At 65.2% G+C, this 14437-nt stretch overlaps 1 protein-coding gene across 14 annotated transcripts in view; it reads right to left on the reverse strand.

Annotated features, from left to right (window-relative positions):
* Positions 1-7332, reverse strand: part of KCNQ2 (potassium voltage-gated channel subfamily Q member 2) — a 39600-nt gene extending 32268 nt beyond the window's left edge. For 10 of the 14 annotated variants that reach the window (XM_055140675.1, XM_055140673.1, XM_055140669.1 and 7 more), the window contains exons 1-2: positions 6973-7332; positions 218-308 (exon numbers count right to left, since the gene is read on the reverse strand). In XM_055140675.1, the coding sequence (XP_054996650.1) occupies positions 218-308; positions 6973-7265 (384 nt within the window). In that variant the 5' untranslated portion in view covers positions 7266-7332. The remainder of the gene's footprint in view (positions 1-217; positions 309-6972) is intronic. The other 4 variants (XM_055140678.1, XM_055140679.1, XM_055140677.1 and 1 more) reach the window with 1 other exon arrangement.
* Between the last annotated feature and the right edge of the window lie 7105 nt (positions 7333-14437).

Here is a 14437-nt window from a genome sequence, read left to right on the forward strand (position 1 = left end):
CAGGGTGGCTGCAGAGGCCCTGCAGGGCAGATCCTCCCTAGCCTGCCTGCCAGGCACGGGACAGCTGGGGGGAAGGGTTTGTGGATGTCGGGGAGGCTGTGGCGGCTGGCAAGATGCAGCCTCCGCGTCAGGGGACACTAGAAGGAGCCTGGGGGTCCCCAGGGAGTTCCTCAGGGCACGGCGGCGGGGGAGGGCACGGATGCCACCCTTAGCTCACCAGGATGTAGAGGGCACCCTCCGAGCTCTTCTCGTACTCTTTGATGGTAGAAAACACCGACAGCACCAGGCAGGAGAAAACCAGCAGGAACCTGGGGGGAGGGGACGGGGCTGCAGTGATGGGGCCGCCTTCTGCCGGGAGAAGCTCCGAAATGGCCCCTGGGGCCTGTGTGACATGGATTCGGCAGGCAGCACCCCCCCACACACACACTCACACACACACAGCAGTAAGGCCGTGGCGGGTGGGAGGGAAAGTCATTCCCAAACCGCAATTAATTTCCTCCTCTCATTAGTTCATTCAATTAACGTCTAGGCGTCTCCCGTGCCTCTGGCTTCTCCCGTGCCTCTGGCTTCTCCCCACCACACGGAGCGGACGGACACCCAGTGCTTCGGGAGCACCCTGGCCCGAGCTGTGGGAAGGACCCCAGCCCAGCCCACCTCACCCTGTGAGGTGGGGAGCCGGGGTCTCCTGACAGGGTGCCCCAGCACTGTAGCTCGAAGGGCTGGAGAGGGGACCAGGCAGAGCCAGCAGAGGAAGGGCTGGAGGGGAAGACGTGTCTTGCGGCCCAGCAAGAGCCAGTCTGGCCCAGGGACACAACATGGGGAGCCCCAGGCTGTCCCCTGAGTGCACCCTAGGGCCAGCCTACTCCACTGGACAAGACCTTTCTCAGGGGCTGGAGCGATAGCACAGCGGGGAGGGCGTTTGCCTTGCACGCGGCCAACCAGGGTTCGATTCCCAGCATCCCATATGGTCCCCTGAGCACCGCCAGGAGTAATTCCTGAGTGCAGAGACAGGAGTGACCCCTGTGCATCACTGGGTGTGACCCAAAAAGAAAAAAAAAAGCCCTTCTCTAAAGTGCAGAAGAAAAGGCCCAGGCCTGGGTCCAAGGCTGTCAGTGACCCTGGCGTCACTCCAAGACAGAGGCCCAGTAGCAGCTCTCTGGAGTCAGGACCAGGCCAGGGCCACCCTGAGGGCACAGGTCAGCGGCAGACTGTCCTGTCACCACACACACTGTGCCCCGCTCACGTCGGTGCGCCCCAGAGACCAGGGCATCGCCTTCCCATCCCGAGCCCTGGCAGTGGCCACTCTCCCAGCAGCTGGACCTCAGACCGTCGGGGCAGCCCAGCAGGCAGGAGGCACTGGACGCCTGGGCCTGGCCTGGCCCTGCCCAGGGCAGCCAAGGAGGCACCAGCAGGACACTTCCCAGCCTGCCCCGTGAGGGTCCCCCTTGCCCTGCAGCCCTGCCGCGTCCCCGCTGGGCACATCCCTCCCCGGGAACGAAGTGCTGCCATCTGCTTCCCACCTCGTTTCTGGGGATCAGGCATGGACCCCCAGGCGCCCGGAGAGATCCAGAGGCTCGTCTAACGCTTTGCCGCAGAAAAGCGGCCCCACAGGGAGGCAGCTCATGCTCAGCCCTGACACTCTCAGGCGCTGGCACGTGGCTGCGTGCAGAGTGTGGGGCAGGCAGGCCGGTGGGGTCACTCCCTTCCTGCACAGAGACCCCACCCCCTTGTGTGCACAATGCAGGCACCCTGGGGCCCTGGGGCCAGCACCTCCAACGCTCTTCCGCTCTTTCGTCCTGACCCTCTGCCGCTCACCTTGGGGCCGGTGGCAGAGTCCTTGAGGCTCAGCTGGGCTCTTCCCGGGAGCCTTGTCACACGCCCTGGGGCTCCCACCTCAGACCTAGGGGCACCTCCACTCACACAGGCTGGGCGCCTCGCACCCGCCCCGCGTCCAGGTGTGCTGGCACTGTGGGCGTGGGCAGGGGTGTCCCCACGGGCTGGTGGCCAGGAGGCTCCAGGGAGCTGGCAGGAAGCCTGTTGACTCAGCACACAGCCGGGATCCTGCATCCATATCCCCACGGGCCTCTCCAGAGACAGGGCACCCCCGAGGGCAGAGAGGTCAGGCCTCCCGGTTCGGCCCATGACGCCTGCCTCTGAGATACCGCAGCCCCATCACCCAAGTTTCCGCCCTCCTGCGACCTGTCTCAGTCCAGCTCCCAGCACCCTGAACCCCACGGCCCCATCCCCCCCACAGAGCCCCATCCCCACAGTGCTCCATCCACCCCTGCAGTGCTCCGCCCTCCCCCACAGTGCCCTGTCCCTCAGATAGCATACCGCCCTCCCTCACACAGCACCCTGTCCCCCTTACACAGCACCCTGTCCCCCTCACACAGCACCCGTACCCTGTTCCCTCACACAGCACCCTGTCCCCTCACACAGCACCCTGTCCCCCTCACACAGCGCCCTGTCCCCCTCACACAGCACCCTGTCCCCCTCACACAGCGCCCTGTCCCCTCACACAGCACCTTGTCCCCCCTCACAGTGCCCTGTCCCCCTCACACGGCACCCTGTCCCCTCACACAGCGCCCTGTCCCCTCACACAGCACTCTGTCCCTCTCACACAGTGCCCTGTCCCCTCACACAGCACCCTACCTCCCCACAGCACCTTGTTCCTCCTCACACAGCACCCTGTCCCCTCACATGGCACCCTATCCCCCCACAGCACCTTGTTCCTCCTCACACAGCACCCTGTCCCCCTCACACAGCAACCTACCCCCCACAGCACCTTGTTCCTCCTCACACAGTGCCCTGTCCCCTCACACAGCACCCTGTTCCCCTCACACAGTGCCCTGTCCCCCCTCACACAGCATCCCGGCCCTCTCATTGACCCCAGGTCCCAGAGTCCCCCGGCTCAGCTCTGGAACACCCATCCCCAAGAAACACTCAGACACGCCCTCTCGGTTGTGTGCCTCAGTGCCGAGGGCACAACACGGTCAGAGCCTCATGCCGGAGGCTCCTCCAGCCCAGCGGGTCCTTCCTAGGTGGGGTGTACCCAGGCTGTCTCTCTCAGTCCTGCCCATAGACAGGCACCCCGGCAGCTGTGCCAGCAAGGACAGGGCACCTGTCATTCCGCCCACTCTGCTCCAGGAGCCCCCCACGTGGCCGTGGTCAGCTATCCCCGGCCTCTGAGGGAATTCTCACTGCGGCCCTCACCACAGGAAAGGACCTTGGAACCCTGAATCTCGTGTCATAAGAAATACAGAGACGCAGATGCCCCAACACTGGCTCAGGGAGACACAGCATTCGGCAGTGAGGAGACAACGAGCGGTGCCCTGGGGCCACCTCTGTGCCCTCAAATCCTCACCAGGCCCAGCTCGGGAAGCCACAAGCTGCAGGAGCCACTTCCCAGGCCCTGGGGAGCAGGGAGGATGGAGCGGGAGGGAAGCCGCGGGGCAAGGGGCAGCTACGTCTGAAGGACAGGTCCAGGCGGGGCAGACAGCCTGGGCGGGCTTCAGCACCACGGTCAGCACCAGGCTGCTGCCCCTGGGCTGTAGGGCCAGTGTAGCAGTGGGTGGTCTGACCCCCTGAAGCTCCCAGGGCCCCACCTGCTCCTGCAGGCCCCGCCCGAAAGCGCCCACAGCCACCCCCTCAGGTGGACCTGCCTCCTTGCCCCCAACGCTTCTCTAGTAGAAAACGATACCTCGCACCAACCCTGACAGGTATCTTGCAGCCGAATGAGAGAAAGTGAACTGGAAGGCCTGACAGGTCTGAGTTAGGTCAAGACTGAGGCTTGTGGAGGCACAGACAGGCCCACGCAGCGGCCCCACGGCAGACAGCCAGGACCACAGGGAAGGACGTGCACCCCCACGCACCCAGCAGCTGGCGTGCCGCTGTGCGTGATCGCGGAGGGGACTCAAGACGCTGCTCCCAGACTCCCACGAGGCTCTCTGGAACAAGCTCTGCTCTGTGCATTTACAAAATTACCCTGAGCACTCCCCAAAATTAAAGAACTGCGTGTACCCCAGCTGGGGGCCAGAGGAGCACCCGTGTCCTTAGACAAGGTCAGACCAGAGCTGGGCCCGTCACGCCAACCCCTCGGCCCCGCCCCCGCCCACAGAGGCTGCTGGAGGCTGGCCCTGCCCAAAGCACTGAAGCTGCCGCTGTGGCTACCGCTGGCCCCACTGCGGAGTGCGGCCAGCCGGCCGGCCCTTGTTCCCACGGCCCAAACAAAGGGCCGGCTGACGAGCGCGGGAGCCCCAAGCGAGTCCAGCAGCCTGCCCGTAACAGCCCAGCCCCAGCCCCTGGTGCCCCGAGACTCGAGGGCACTGCAGAAGTGAGGTCCCAGCTGTCAGCACCCAGGGCCCCAGAGGGAGCCCACAGACAGTTCTAGAGGCCCCTGTCCTTCGGGGCTGCCTCACCCAGGCCGCCCGCACCTGCCAGGGCCCCTACAGGAAGGCTCGGCAAGGGGGGGCTTTCTCCTTCCCAGGACACCGCACGCCCCTCCTGGCAAGGGCACCCTGGGGTCTCTGGGGGCTGCACTCAGTACCAGCCCTTGGGGCACTAACTGGCTCGGAGGTGACACCGCTTGAGGGGCTCCCACAGGAAGAGGCGCCCACCAGGACAGCCCACACTAGGGAGCTCCCCCCCAACACGGGCTCCGCCTGCCACCATGGCCTGGGCTCACCACAGCCCAGCTGCAGCAGCGAACTGTGGCCCCCTCTGACTCCCCCCACCACTCCCCTCCCTCTCCCCCTCCTCTCTCCTCCCCATCTCTCCCTCCTCCCCCATCTCCTGCTCCCCCATCTCCCGCTCCCCCATCTCTGCCAGGTATTTCTGGCGGTTTCCTCTTTGTTCACAGTATCATTGGGGGCTGCACCCCGTGATGTGCAAGGCTCACCTGGGCCACACCTGGTGGTGCTGGGTGCCATGTGGTGCCAGAGATTGAGCTCAGGGTCTCACGTGTACCAGTCTGAGCTCTGCCACTTGAGCCCATCCCCACCCCATGCACTGTCTCTGGGCCCCAAGTCTAAACCAGAGCTGTCTGGATGGTGAGAGGTGGGTGTTGGGGAGACTAGAGGGGGTGCTAGGAGGCTGGGGGAAGCTGGAAGGCTGGGAGGCCAGGTGGATGGGAGGCTGGGAGGCTGGGAGGCCAGGAAGATGGGAGGCCGGGAGGATAGGAGGCTGGGAGGATGGGAGGCCGGGAGGATGGGAGGCCAGGAGGCGGGAGGATGGGAGACTGGAGGCCAGGAGGCCGGGAAGCTGGGAGGCTGGGGGGAGCCTGCTAGGGGAAGGTGGGAGGCCAGAGCGGTGCTTCTGGGATAGAGCACAGCCTGCGGCGCTGCCTCCTCACAGCTGTTTGGAGCTGCCATGTCAAGGGGCGACACTGTCCTGTCTGGAAGGGCCAACCCTGCCCTCCAGCCTCCACCTGCTCAGGACCTGGACACATCCCCTCCAACACCGACCACGGCAGCCCCCCTCACACCCCCTGGGGCTGCCCGGGCTCCCCAGACCTGCTGTGCTTCCTCCCACCCGCCCTTCCCTGGGGTGGTTCTGCCCAGGCCAAGGCCCGGAAGGGCCCCTCTGCCCTGCCCCTCGCTCCACCACGGACGAGCAGAGGGAGCCGCTGCTGGTGCAGAGGGCCACGCGGGAGGCCGTGTCCGGAGGTGGACACGCGAAGAGGACACGGGCAGGGCAGCGGGCAGGGGCTCAGCCCCTCAGAGCCCACCCAGGCTGCTACTGAGGCTCGCGGCAGACGCACTCGGGCCTGAGGGTTAGATTCCCACACAGCACCCGCAGCTGCAGAACAAATCTTCCCGGGAACTCGCACAGGCAGATCACCTTTTGGGGAATTTCCACGAGATTCTCCAAGTCTTCAATCGATACTGCTCCCTCCTGGGGGCCACGGGAGGAAGCGGAGAAGCAGCCCGGGGGGAATCCTGCCCACAGCCCACAGGCCACCCTGGAGTGGGGGAGGGGCCCTTCAGCAGGAGAACACGGCAGTGAGTGGGAACACCGCTCACCCTGACGCTCACAAGGGCACTCTGTCTCACACAGCCTGCACCCAGTTCTCCACTCCAGGGCCCTGATGGCTGCAGCACTCTTGCCTCAGTTTCCCCTGTGTGAGGACAGGGAACTCGCAGTCTCTGAAGAAAGGCCTGAGCCTGGCACGTGGTCTGGCCACCTGAGCTGCAGGAGCTCCAGCAGAGAAGCTGGCCCCAGAGTGCCCCACGCCCTCTGCCCTGGCACCCTCTGCCCACCCTGCATGCCTGGGCTTCCAGCCATGCCGCCGACCCCAGGGGCACACAGGGCAGGACCCTGGGGTGTGCCCATTGGGTGGGGGCCAGGGGATCAGTGCTGGGCATAGCTATGGAGCCAGCCCCATGAGGGCTCAGAACCGGCCAGCCGGGAGCACCCCGGCGCTGGGCGGCCCAGACGGAGTGGTGGGGTGAGACAGTCCCACCGCCCAGACGCATCTGCCCCCGCCAGGCAACAGCTTCATCTGAGACCCCCACCCCCACCCAGCCAGCGCTGAGCTGAGTGCAGAGGGAGCCCAGACGCCTGGGAGGGGCCCCGGTCCCATGTTTTCCGGAGGGACCCCTCCCCCACCGCAGAGAGGGCGGCCACTGTGCCACCTCCGGAGAGGGTCCAGCAGGCCTGGCAGGCAGGGGGCAGGAGAGGGGCTCCGTGCGCGGAAGCCCAGGGCCCGCCCGGGACCCTGTGCTGGCAGGGAGGCCTGGAGCCGACCACCCACGGTGCCCCCCGCCCGTGGGCGCCCCTGCTCCCCAGGGGACTGGGGTTGGCGCAGGGGTTCCGGGAAACCGCCCCCACCCCACCCCCGCCCCGGGAAGGGCCGAGCCTCGGCTGGTCGCCGGGGGACCCCCGGGCTGAGGACGCGCCGCCCCCCACGCCTCACCCCCACAAAATGGCTGAGTGGGGGCCCGCGGCCGGCCGGGCCTTTGTCCCCGCACTCACACGTAGGCGTGGTAGATGAAGGCCCAGCCGCGCGGCCGCTCCAGCACGTTGTAGAGGAAATTCTGCAGCCTGCGGTACACGGCGTTGCGCTTGGGGGCCTTGCCCGCGCCCGCGGACGCGCGCGGCTTGCTGAGGATGCTGCCGCGCTTGGGCGCCTCGGAGCCCGCGATCAGCAGCGCGCCGTCGCGCGTGGACTCGGCCGCGCCCGCGTCCAGCCCCACGAAGCCCACCTTGAGCTTCTTCTCGCCGCCCGGGCCGGGGTACACGCCGCCGTTGCGCGACTTCTGCACCATGGTGCCGGCGGGCCGGAGCCGCGCGCCCCAGCCCCGCCGCACCGCGCCCCGCCCGCCGCTCGGCCCGCCCCCCGTTAACCCCTCGGCGCCCGGCCGCGCGCGCCGCCGCCGCGCCGCCGGCCCGCGCGCGCCCACGGCGTGCCCACACCTGCTGACACACGCGCGCGCGCGCCCACGCGGGCACATACGTGAGCACACCCACACGTGTGGCCGCACATGCGCCCGCCCGCGCACACGCAGTCCTCTGGGAAGCCTGCCTGCACACCTGGGCTGACCTGGACGAGGGGCCTCGCCCTCCTCCCTGGCCAAGGTCGGCCCAAGGGTGCCCTCCTCACCTCTTCTCTACTCACCTCCTCACCTCCTCACTAGCTGCCTCATCACTTCACTTCCTTGCCACCTGATGCCTCACCGCCTCACCCCTCACCTCTTCATTCCCTCACCATCTCACCCCTTCACCCCCTCACCCCTCACCTCTTCATTCCCTCACCATCTCACCCCTTCACTCCCTCATCACCTCACCCCTCACCTCTTCATTCCCTCACCATCTCACCCCTTCACTCCCTCACCACCTCACCCCTCACCTCTTCATTCCCTCACCATCTCACCCCTTCACTCCCTCACCACCTCACCCCTCACCTCTTCATTCCCTCACCATCTCACCCCTTCACTCCCTCACCACCTCACCCCTCACCTCTTCGTTCCCTCACCATCTCACCCCCTCACCTCCTCACTGCCTCATCCCTCACCGCCTCACCCCTCACCTCTTCATTCCCTTACATCTCACCCCCTCACCTCCTCATTGCCTCATCCCTCACCCCCTCACCCCTCACTCTTCACTCCCTCACCATCTTACCCCTTCACCCCCTCACCGCCTCACCCCTCACCTCTTCATTCCCTCACCATCTCACCCCCTCACTTCCTCACTGCCTCATCCCTCACCCCCTCACCGCCTCATCCCTCACCTCTTCATTTCCTCACCATCTCATCCCCTCACCTCCTCACTGCCTCACCCCTCACTCCCTCACTGCATCATCCCTCACCTCTTCATTCCCTCACCATCTCACCCCTTCACCCCCTCACCCCTCACCTCTTCATTCCCTCACCATCTCACCCCTTCACCCCCTCACCGCCTCACCCCTCACCTCTTCATTCCCTCACCATCTCACCCCTTCACCTCCTCACTGCCTCACCCCATCACCACCTCACTGCCTCACCCCCTCACTGTTCCCCAGCCATTCCACCCCTTTACCTCCTCACCTCTCACTCCCTCACCATCCCACCCCTTTACCTCATAACTGCCTCATCCCTCCACCACCTCACTGCCTCACTACCTCACCGCCTCACCTCTTCATTCCCTCACCATCCCACCCCTTTACCTCCTCGTTGCCTCAACCCCTCATCTCTTCATTCCCTCACCATCCCACCCCTTCACCTCCTCACTGCCTCACCCCCTCACCTCCTTGCTGCCTCACTGTCTCACCACCTAATTACCTCACCACCTCACCTCCTCATCTCTACCTCCTCTCCACCTACCACCTCACCTCTTCACCATCCCTGGGCTCCTGCAAGCTGCCTGCCTTGGCACTGGGGGCTGACTAGGCCGAAGGTTTGCCAGCCAGCCTGCTGGTCTCTGCCTTAGAGAGGACTGAGCCTTGGCAGACCCAGGTTGGGCACTGGAGCCATGCACATGCGGGCCCTGTGCACTCAGCAGCAGGCTACCTGGGGTCAGCTGAGGCAGGGTCCATTCAAGGAAGGCAGATGGCCTGCACTCAAGGGAAAGGGCCTCCGGGTCGTGAGCGGGAAGAGCCGCCATCAGGGCCCAGAGTCAGGCCCTGCGCTGTGGACAGGGAAGCCTGGAGAGAGGCCACAGCCCCACAGCAGCTGGGGGCCTGGCCGGTGAGGCCCGTCCTCACAGAGGACGACCTTCCACCTGGGCCTGACATGTGTGCCAGAGTCTGACCACCCGTGTGCCCCAGGTCATGTGACATACAGGAGCACACGCAGATGCCGGTCAGGCCAGACTCTGCGAGGATGCCGCTGTCCCTTCAGCACCACCTCAAGACTGCCCCGCACCCACACACCCTCCTTCTGCCCTCCTGTCAGGCCACGTGACAGCGGGCAGCCCGTGCAGCCACAGTGGTGGCCTACAGCTGACTTCTCACTAGTCCCCACCTTGGCGCCATGTCCTGCATATGCCCAACCCTTGGGGACTCCCTGGCAGGCCCCCAAGGCAGGCCCCAGGCCCCCTGGCCCGATGGGGAGTCCTATAGGTGTGGTCAGTAGCATTTGGAGGCCCTGAGCTGTGCGGTGACTCACCCCCATCAGCAGGCAGCACTGGGGGGATGGGATGGAGGAGGCTGCAGGCTGCAGGCCACCCCCACATGGCAGAGATGGATGCTCTCTGACAGCTGGCCAGCCTCATGCACACCCAATCACACGCCAGTGTCCGGGTGCCCTGTCTCACTCCCCACCTCCCCACACACACGGGAAGTGCGAGTTCCTGTTCCTTCCCCTCTCGGCGCCTCCAGAAGCTGCTGCGTCCAGCAGGCCAGAGACGGCAGGCGGTGCCAGAAATTCGCCATCCCGGGAGGGATGCGGCTGCTTCCCGGCTCTGGCCCCTGAACCGCCTCTGCAGCATGGGCCAGAACTTGGACAACAGGAAGTGCCCTCCCCGGGCTCCCGCCCCTCCCCCCAAGGAATTTTCCGCTCCTGGGAGGGGAAGGAAGGAGGAGGAAGGACTGTGTTTAGCCTGCTCAGAGCACTCCCGTGGAGCAGGAAAGCATTGATTTTCTTCCAGGCCCTCCGTGGGAGTCAATACAAATTTAATTTATGGAGTTTTATAAGGGGGTAGAGTAGCTCTCATAAGCTCCCGCCCCGCCCCCCCGCCCAGGGCAGATCGCAGGAAGAATGAAGAATGCTGTTTCTCAGCCGCAGCCCTGGGTCTGCCCCGAGGGGCAGAGAGCAGCTCAGAGGTCCCCGAGCAGCACCTGCCGTGAGGCCCAAGTGGGTGTCGCAGGCTGACATGTCCTGTCCATGGACACAGCCCGTCCCCTGGGCAGAGGAGGCCCTGTGGTCAGTGGGGGGGTCCAGAAGTGCTCCAGCCTCCCACAGGTGTCCCGCACCTACGCTCTGCCCACCACGTGCATCTCCTCATCCACGTGCCAGCACCAGCTTCTTCCTCACCACGTCCACACACCAACCTTGCGGTACTCGAGCCACCCCCCAGCCACCCGAGGCCGCGTGACTCAGCAGACGTAGCCAGGCTATGCGTGTCCCTCAACCAGGACAAGCCCCTGGCCAAGGCCCGTGTCAGTGGGACACCCTGGTGCTCGCCCGGTGAGACTGTGTGAGAGCCGGTGCCCGGCGGGCTGCGGTTCAGGGGTGGCCGCTGGAGCGGCGGGCGTGGCCGCGGGAGTGGGGCACGGAGACAGGCACCTCGCCAGCAGGGCGGTCAGCCACCTGCCCGCACGCCCACCTTGGGCCCTGGCTGCCCGCCACTGCCCGCCCAGGCTCATAGGGCACCGTCCATGCTAGCCGGCTGTCCAGAAGTGGACAGAGGGGGCAGAGCTGTCTGGTCCTGCCCCCTCCACACACAGCCACTGAGGGGACAGGCTGGAAATTCTGACCAGCCAACCAGGGTCACATCGGCCCTGCCAGGATCAGGGCCCAGGTGCATGGCGGGTCCCTGGGGTCTGGCCCTTGATCAGCTGCACACAGCCCGCCGGGCAGGAAGCACAGCCCCTCCTCTCAGCTGCGCGACCTTGAGCAGGACGAGGTGAGAGGACTGGGCACTGCCACGCACAGCGGCTCAGCAGGGCACTCCTCAGAGGAGCCGACAACCCCCAGCCCGTTCCCTCCCTCCTGCACAGCCGCCTGAAGACACAAGCTGCATCTCAGGCAGGCTGCCGTGGACTCCACAGCACAGCCACTCAGGACTGCAGTGCGTCCGTCCCAGCCCGGCAGACCTGCCGCTGGCAGTCCTGGCCCCAAGCACCAGGACAGCTGTGTGTGAGCTGACCGCGCAGCCCCTGACGCCCCACTGGATGTGAGGATGTCACAGAAGGAGCAGGCAGGGGGTGTGAATATTGGGGTGCCAACCTTTCCACCGTGGAATCCGGAACATGGTGGGTGGGCAGGGCATCTCCGATGCAGACACCCTCTTCATCACGGTGACCAAATTGAAATGGAAGACGGGACTGGCTGGAGGCCGGCGTGAGGCACAGTGGGGAGAGCTTTTGCCTTGTTCAATCCCAGAGCACCGCTGGGAGTGATTCCTGAGCACAGAACCAGGAGTAAGCCCTGAGCACCGCTGGGTATGGCCCAAATAGAAAAAAAGAATACCCAGAGGTGCCCAGCGTGGTCTGAACAGCTACAAGATCAGCTGCCAGCGATGATGCCCCCACACTGCCTTGGGAAGGTGGGACGGAACTGTCTGCACATCTTGGCAGTTAGAAAGGAAAGAAACTGAGCATGTAACTGCACGTGGGTCAAGGCCTCAGCCCACACGGCCTTTACCCCACAGAGACCGGCACAGGTGTGCCGCGGGGTTTCCCTCCAGCAGCGGTCCCAGGGACAGCCTTGTCCTCTGCGGCTACAGACAGCTGCGACAGAGACAGGCCTAGTGGTCTCCGCATTTTCCTCGTGGTGAGGTGAAGTTACAACGATCTCAAAGAAGAACTTAAACATTCAGTATTAAAAATCCCTGCAGATAGGTGGATTTCCTGCTGATGCCCATTTCACGAGAAAGGGCACGGGGTCTGGGCTGCGGGGGCTGCAGGGGCCGGGCCAGGGGTGAGGTCTTCAAGCAATGGCCACCTCCCAGGGACTCAGACAGGGAGGGGGCTGGAGGGACCTGGGGACTGCTGAGAGGTAGGAGGACACCCCCTGGGGAACACCAGGGCTTGGAGAAGACCCCCACGTGGGGGACAGGCCTCCCGCTGAGAAGGGTCCTCCCCCAAGCTCGTGAGCTGACTCAAACACAGGGCAGCTTGCGGGGGGCCACAGCCTGGCGGGGTGGCTGGTGGCACACCCAGGCCGTGCCCACAGAGCTGGGCCTGTCAGCTCAGTGTGGGGGGCTCAGAAGGGAGCACTGGCTGAGGGTCAACTCTCAGAAGCCCCTCCAGGCTCTGGACACTGTTAAGAAAGGGGACGCTCTGGGCACCTCAAGTGCAGGATCAGCCCTGAGGGGGCCAAGGCACAGGTGTTCATCCAGAAACCAGGCCCCCTCCCCGGGGATGTATGTGGGCTCCCTGTCTGCTCAGAGGGGCAAATGTGCACGACTCAGGTGGAGAAGCGCCAGCGCAGAGGCCCCGCCCCCCAGGGACCCCACGCACTCCCCCAGCCTTCTCCTTCTCCCCCACCCCTGCAGCCAGCTGTCTGCATGGCCAGGCCCTGAGCTCTTGCTAACCTCATGGCCGTCCCCTGCGCAGCCTGGGATGTCCCCAGAGGGGTCTGCGCTCCACCCTGCAGGCACCAGGTGGGCTTAGCACGGGCGCCATGGGGGGCTCCCCTGCTCTGGTCACTTTCAGCTCAGTCCAGGCCTGAGCCTAGTTGAGGGGCAGGGTCGCAGACGAATGGAAGCTGAACATTCCAGCCGCCCAGCTACTCCCAACCCCCACCCCAGAGAGAGCTGCCAGCACCCGGCCCTCTGGGGCCAGCACAAAGAAGGGTCCCTTCCACACCCCATACCAGGACAGAGCCTGAAACCAGGACCTCCACTCGGACTCAGACACAGGCCAGAGCCAGGAGCCCAGCCTAGAGTGAAGACCCAGCCCGGAACCACGACCCCAGCCCGGAACCATGACCCCAGCCCGGAACCACGACCTCAGCCTGGAACCATGACCCCAGCCTGGAACCAGGACTCCAGCCCAGAACCAGGACACAGCCCGAAGCCAGGACTCCAGCCAGGAATCAGGAAACAGCCCAGAGCCAGGACCCCAGCCCAGATCCAGGACATAGCCCAGAGCCAAGACCCCAGCCCAGATTCAGGACACAGAGCCAGGACCCCAGCCTGGAACCAGGACACAGCCCGGAGCCAGGACTCCGGCCCAGAACCAGGACACAGCCCGGAGCCAGGACCCCAGCCCCGACACAGCCCATGTGACCTGCCTGTCAGCAGTAAAGGAGAGGTAGGTGCTGACTGCAGCCACCCACAGGCATCACCCAGAAACTCAACCCTGATGCCAGCCAAGCAAGACAGATAGAGCTGCACACACATGGGCCCACACGCCTGTACACATGTCACACACATGCGCATTCATATCTTCATGTGTTCACACACTCTATCCACACCCATGAAAACACATGTGCAACCATAAGGCATGCATTCACACGCACAGGCCCAGTCCCCAGGGCTGCAGACCCCCAGTGGCAGCGCCCACAGTGGCCCGGGGCCCACGGCCAGGAGAAGCGCCACCCCAGCACTGGACACTGGGCTCCTACTCTCACTCATCCACTGTCCACAGAAATGGCTGCCCCTGGGGCCCACATGGTCACGGGCAAGGTGTCCCTCCACGCTCAGCCTGTGTCCCCACATGGTCCCAGGGCTGCAGCTGGAGCATGGTCTGGGCTGTGGGGCTCACTATCCCCTTGCACAGGGTCCCCTGCCCAGAGCTCAGGGAGTGAGCGAGGCTGTCGGGGCCAGGGAGCAGGGGCTTCGGCCCAGCACCCAGGAGGGCCGGGGAGACACGGTGCCTGGTGCCGCCAGATGGGCACAGGGCTGACTCAGCCCAGCTGCTGGGTGCCAGCAACCTCACACGAGGCCTCGGGACCACCACGGTGCCCACACTGCTCCACCCACTCCCCCATGGGCCCAGGTCCAGGTGGGGGAAGCAGGGGCTTGCTCTGCCACCTCCCCTGAAGCTCTCTCTCAAGAGCACGGGTGCTCCAAATGCCGGGCCCAGCCAGCAAGCGCTGGGGACCCCCCGGTCAGCTGTGCTGGGCAGGTATGACCCACCTCACCACACACACACCAGACACTACACGGTCAGCAGGAAAATGCTGGGAAAGGAGTTTGTGTGCTGTCCCCCAGTGGACACTGGCGCTACTGCATGTCACATGGAACCTCATCGGCTTGCAACGGTCCTCCCACCCGCGTCAGCCAGCAGGGTCACAGGGGTCAGAGGAGCAGGGTCCAAGAGCTTGGACTTCTTGGCCTGCTTTTGTCTCCTCAC

This window comes from Sorex araneus, chromosome 5, assembly GCF_027595985.1.
Source record: "Sorex araneus isolate mSorAra2 chromosome 5, mSorAra2.pri, whole genome shotgun sequence".
Taxonomy (NCBI): domain Eukaryota; kingdom Metazoa; phylum Chordata; class Mammalia; order Eulipotyphla; family Soricidae; genus Sorex; species Sorex araneus.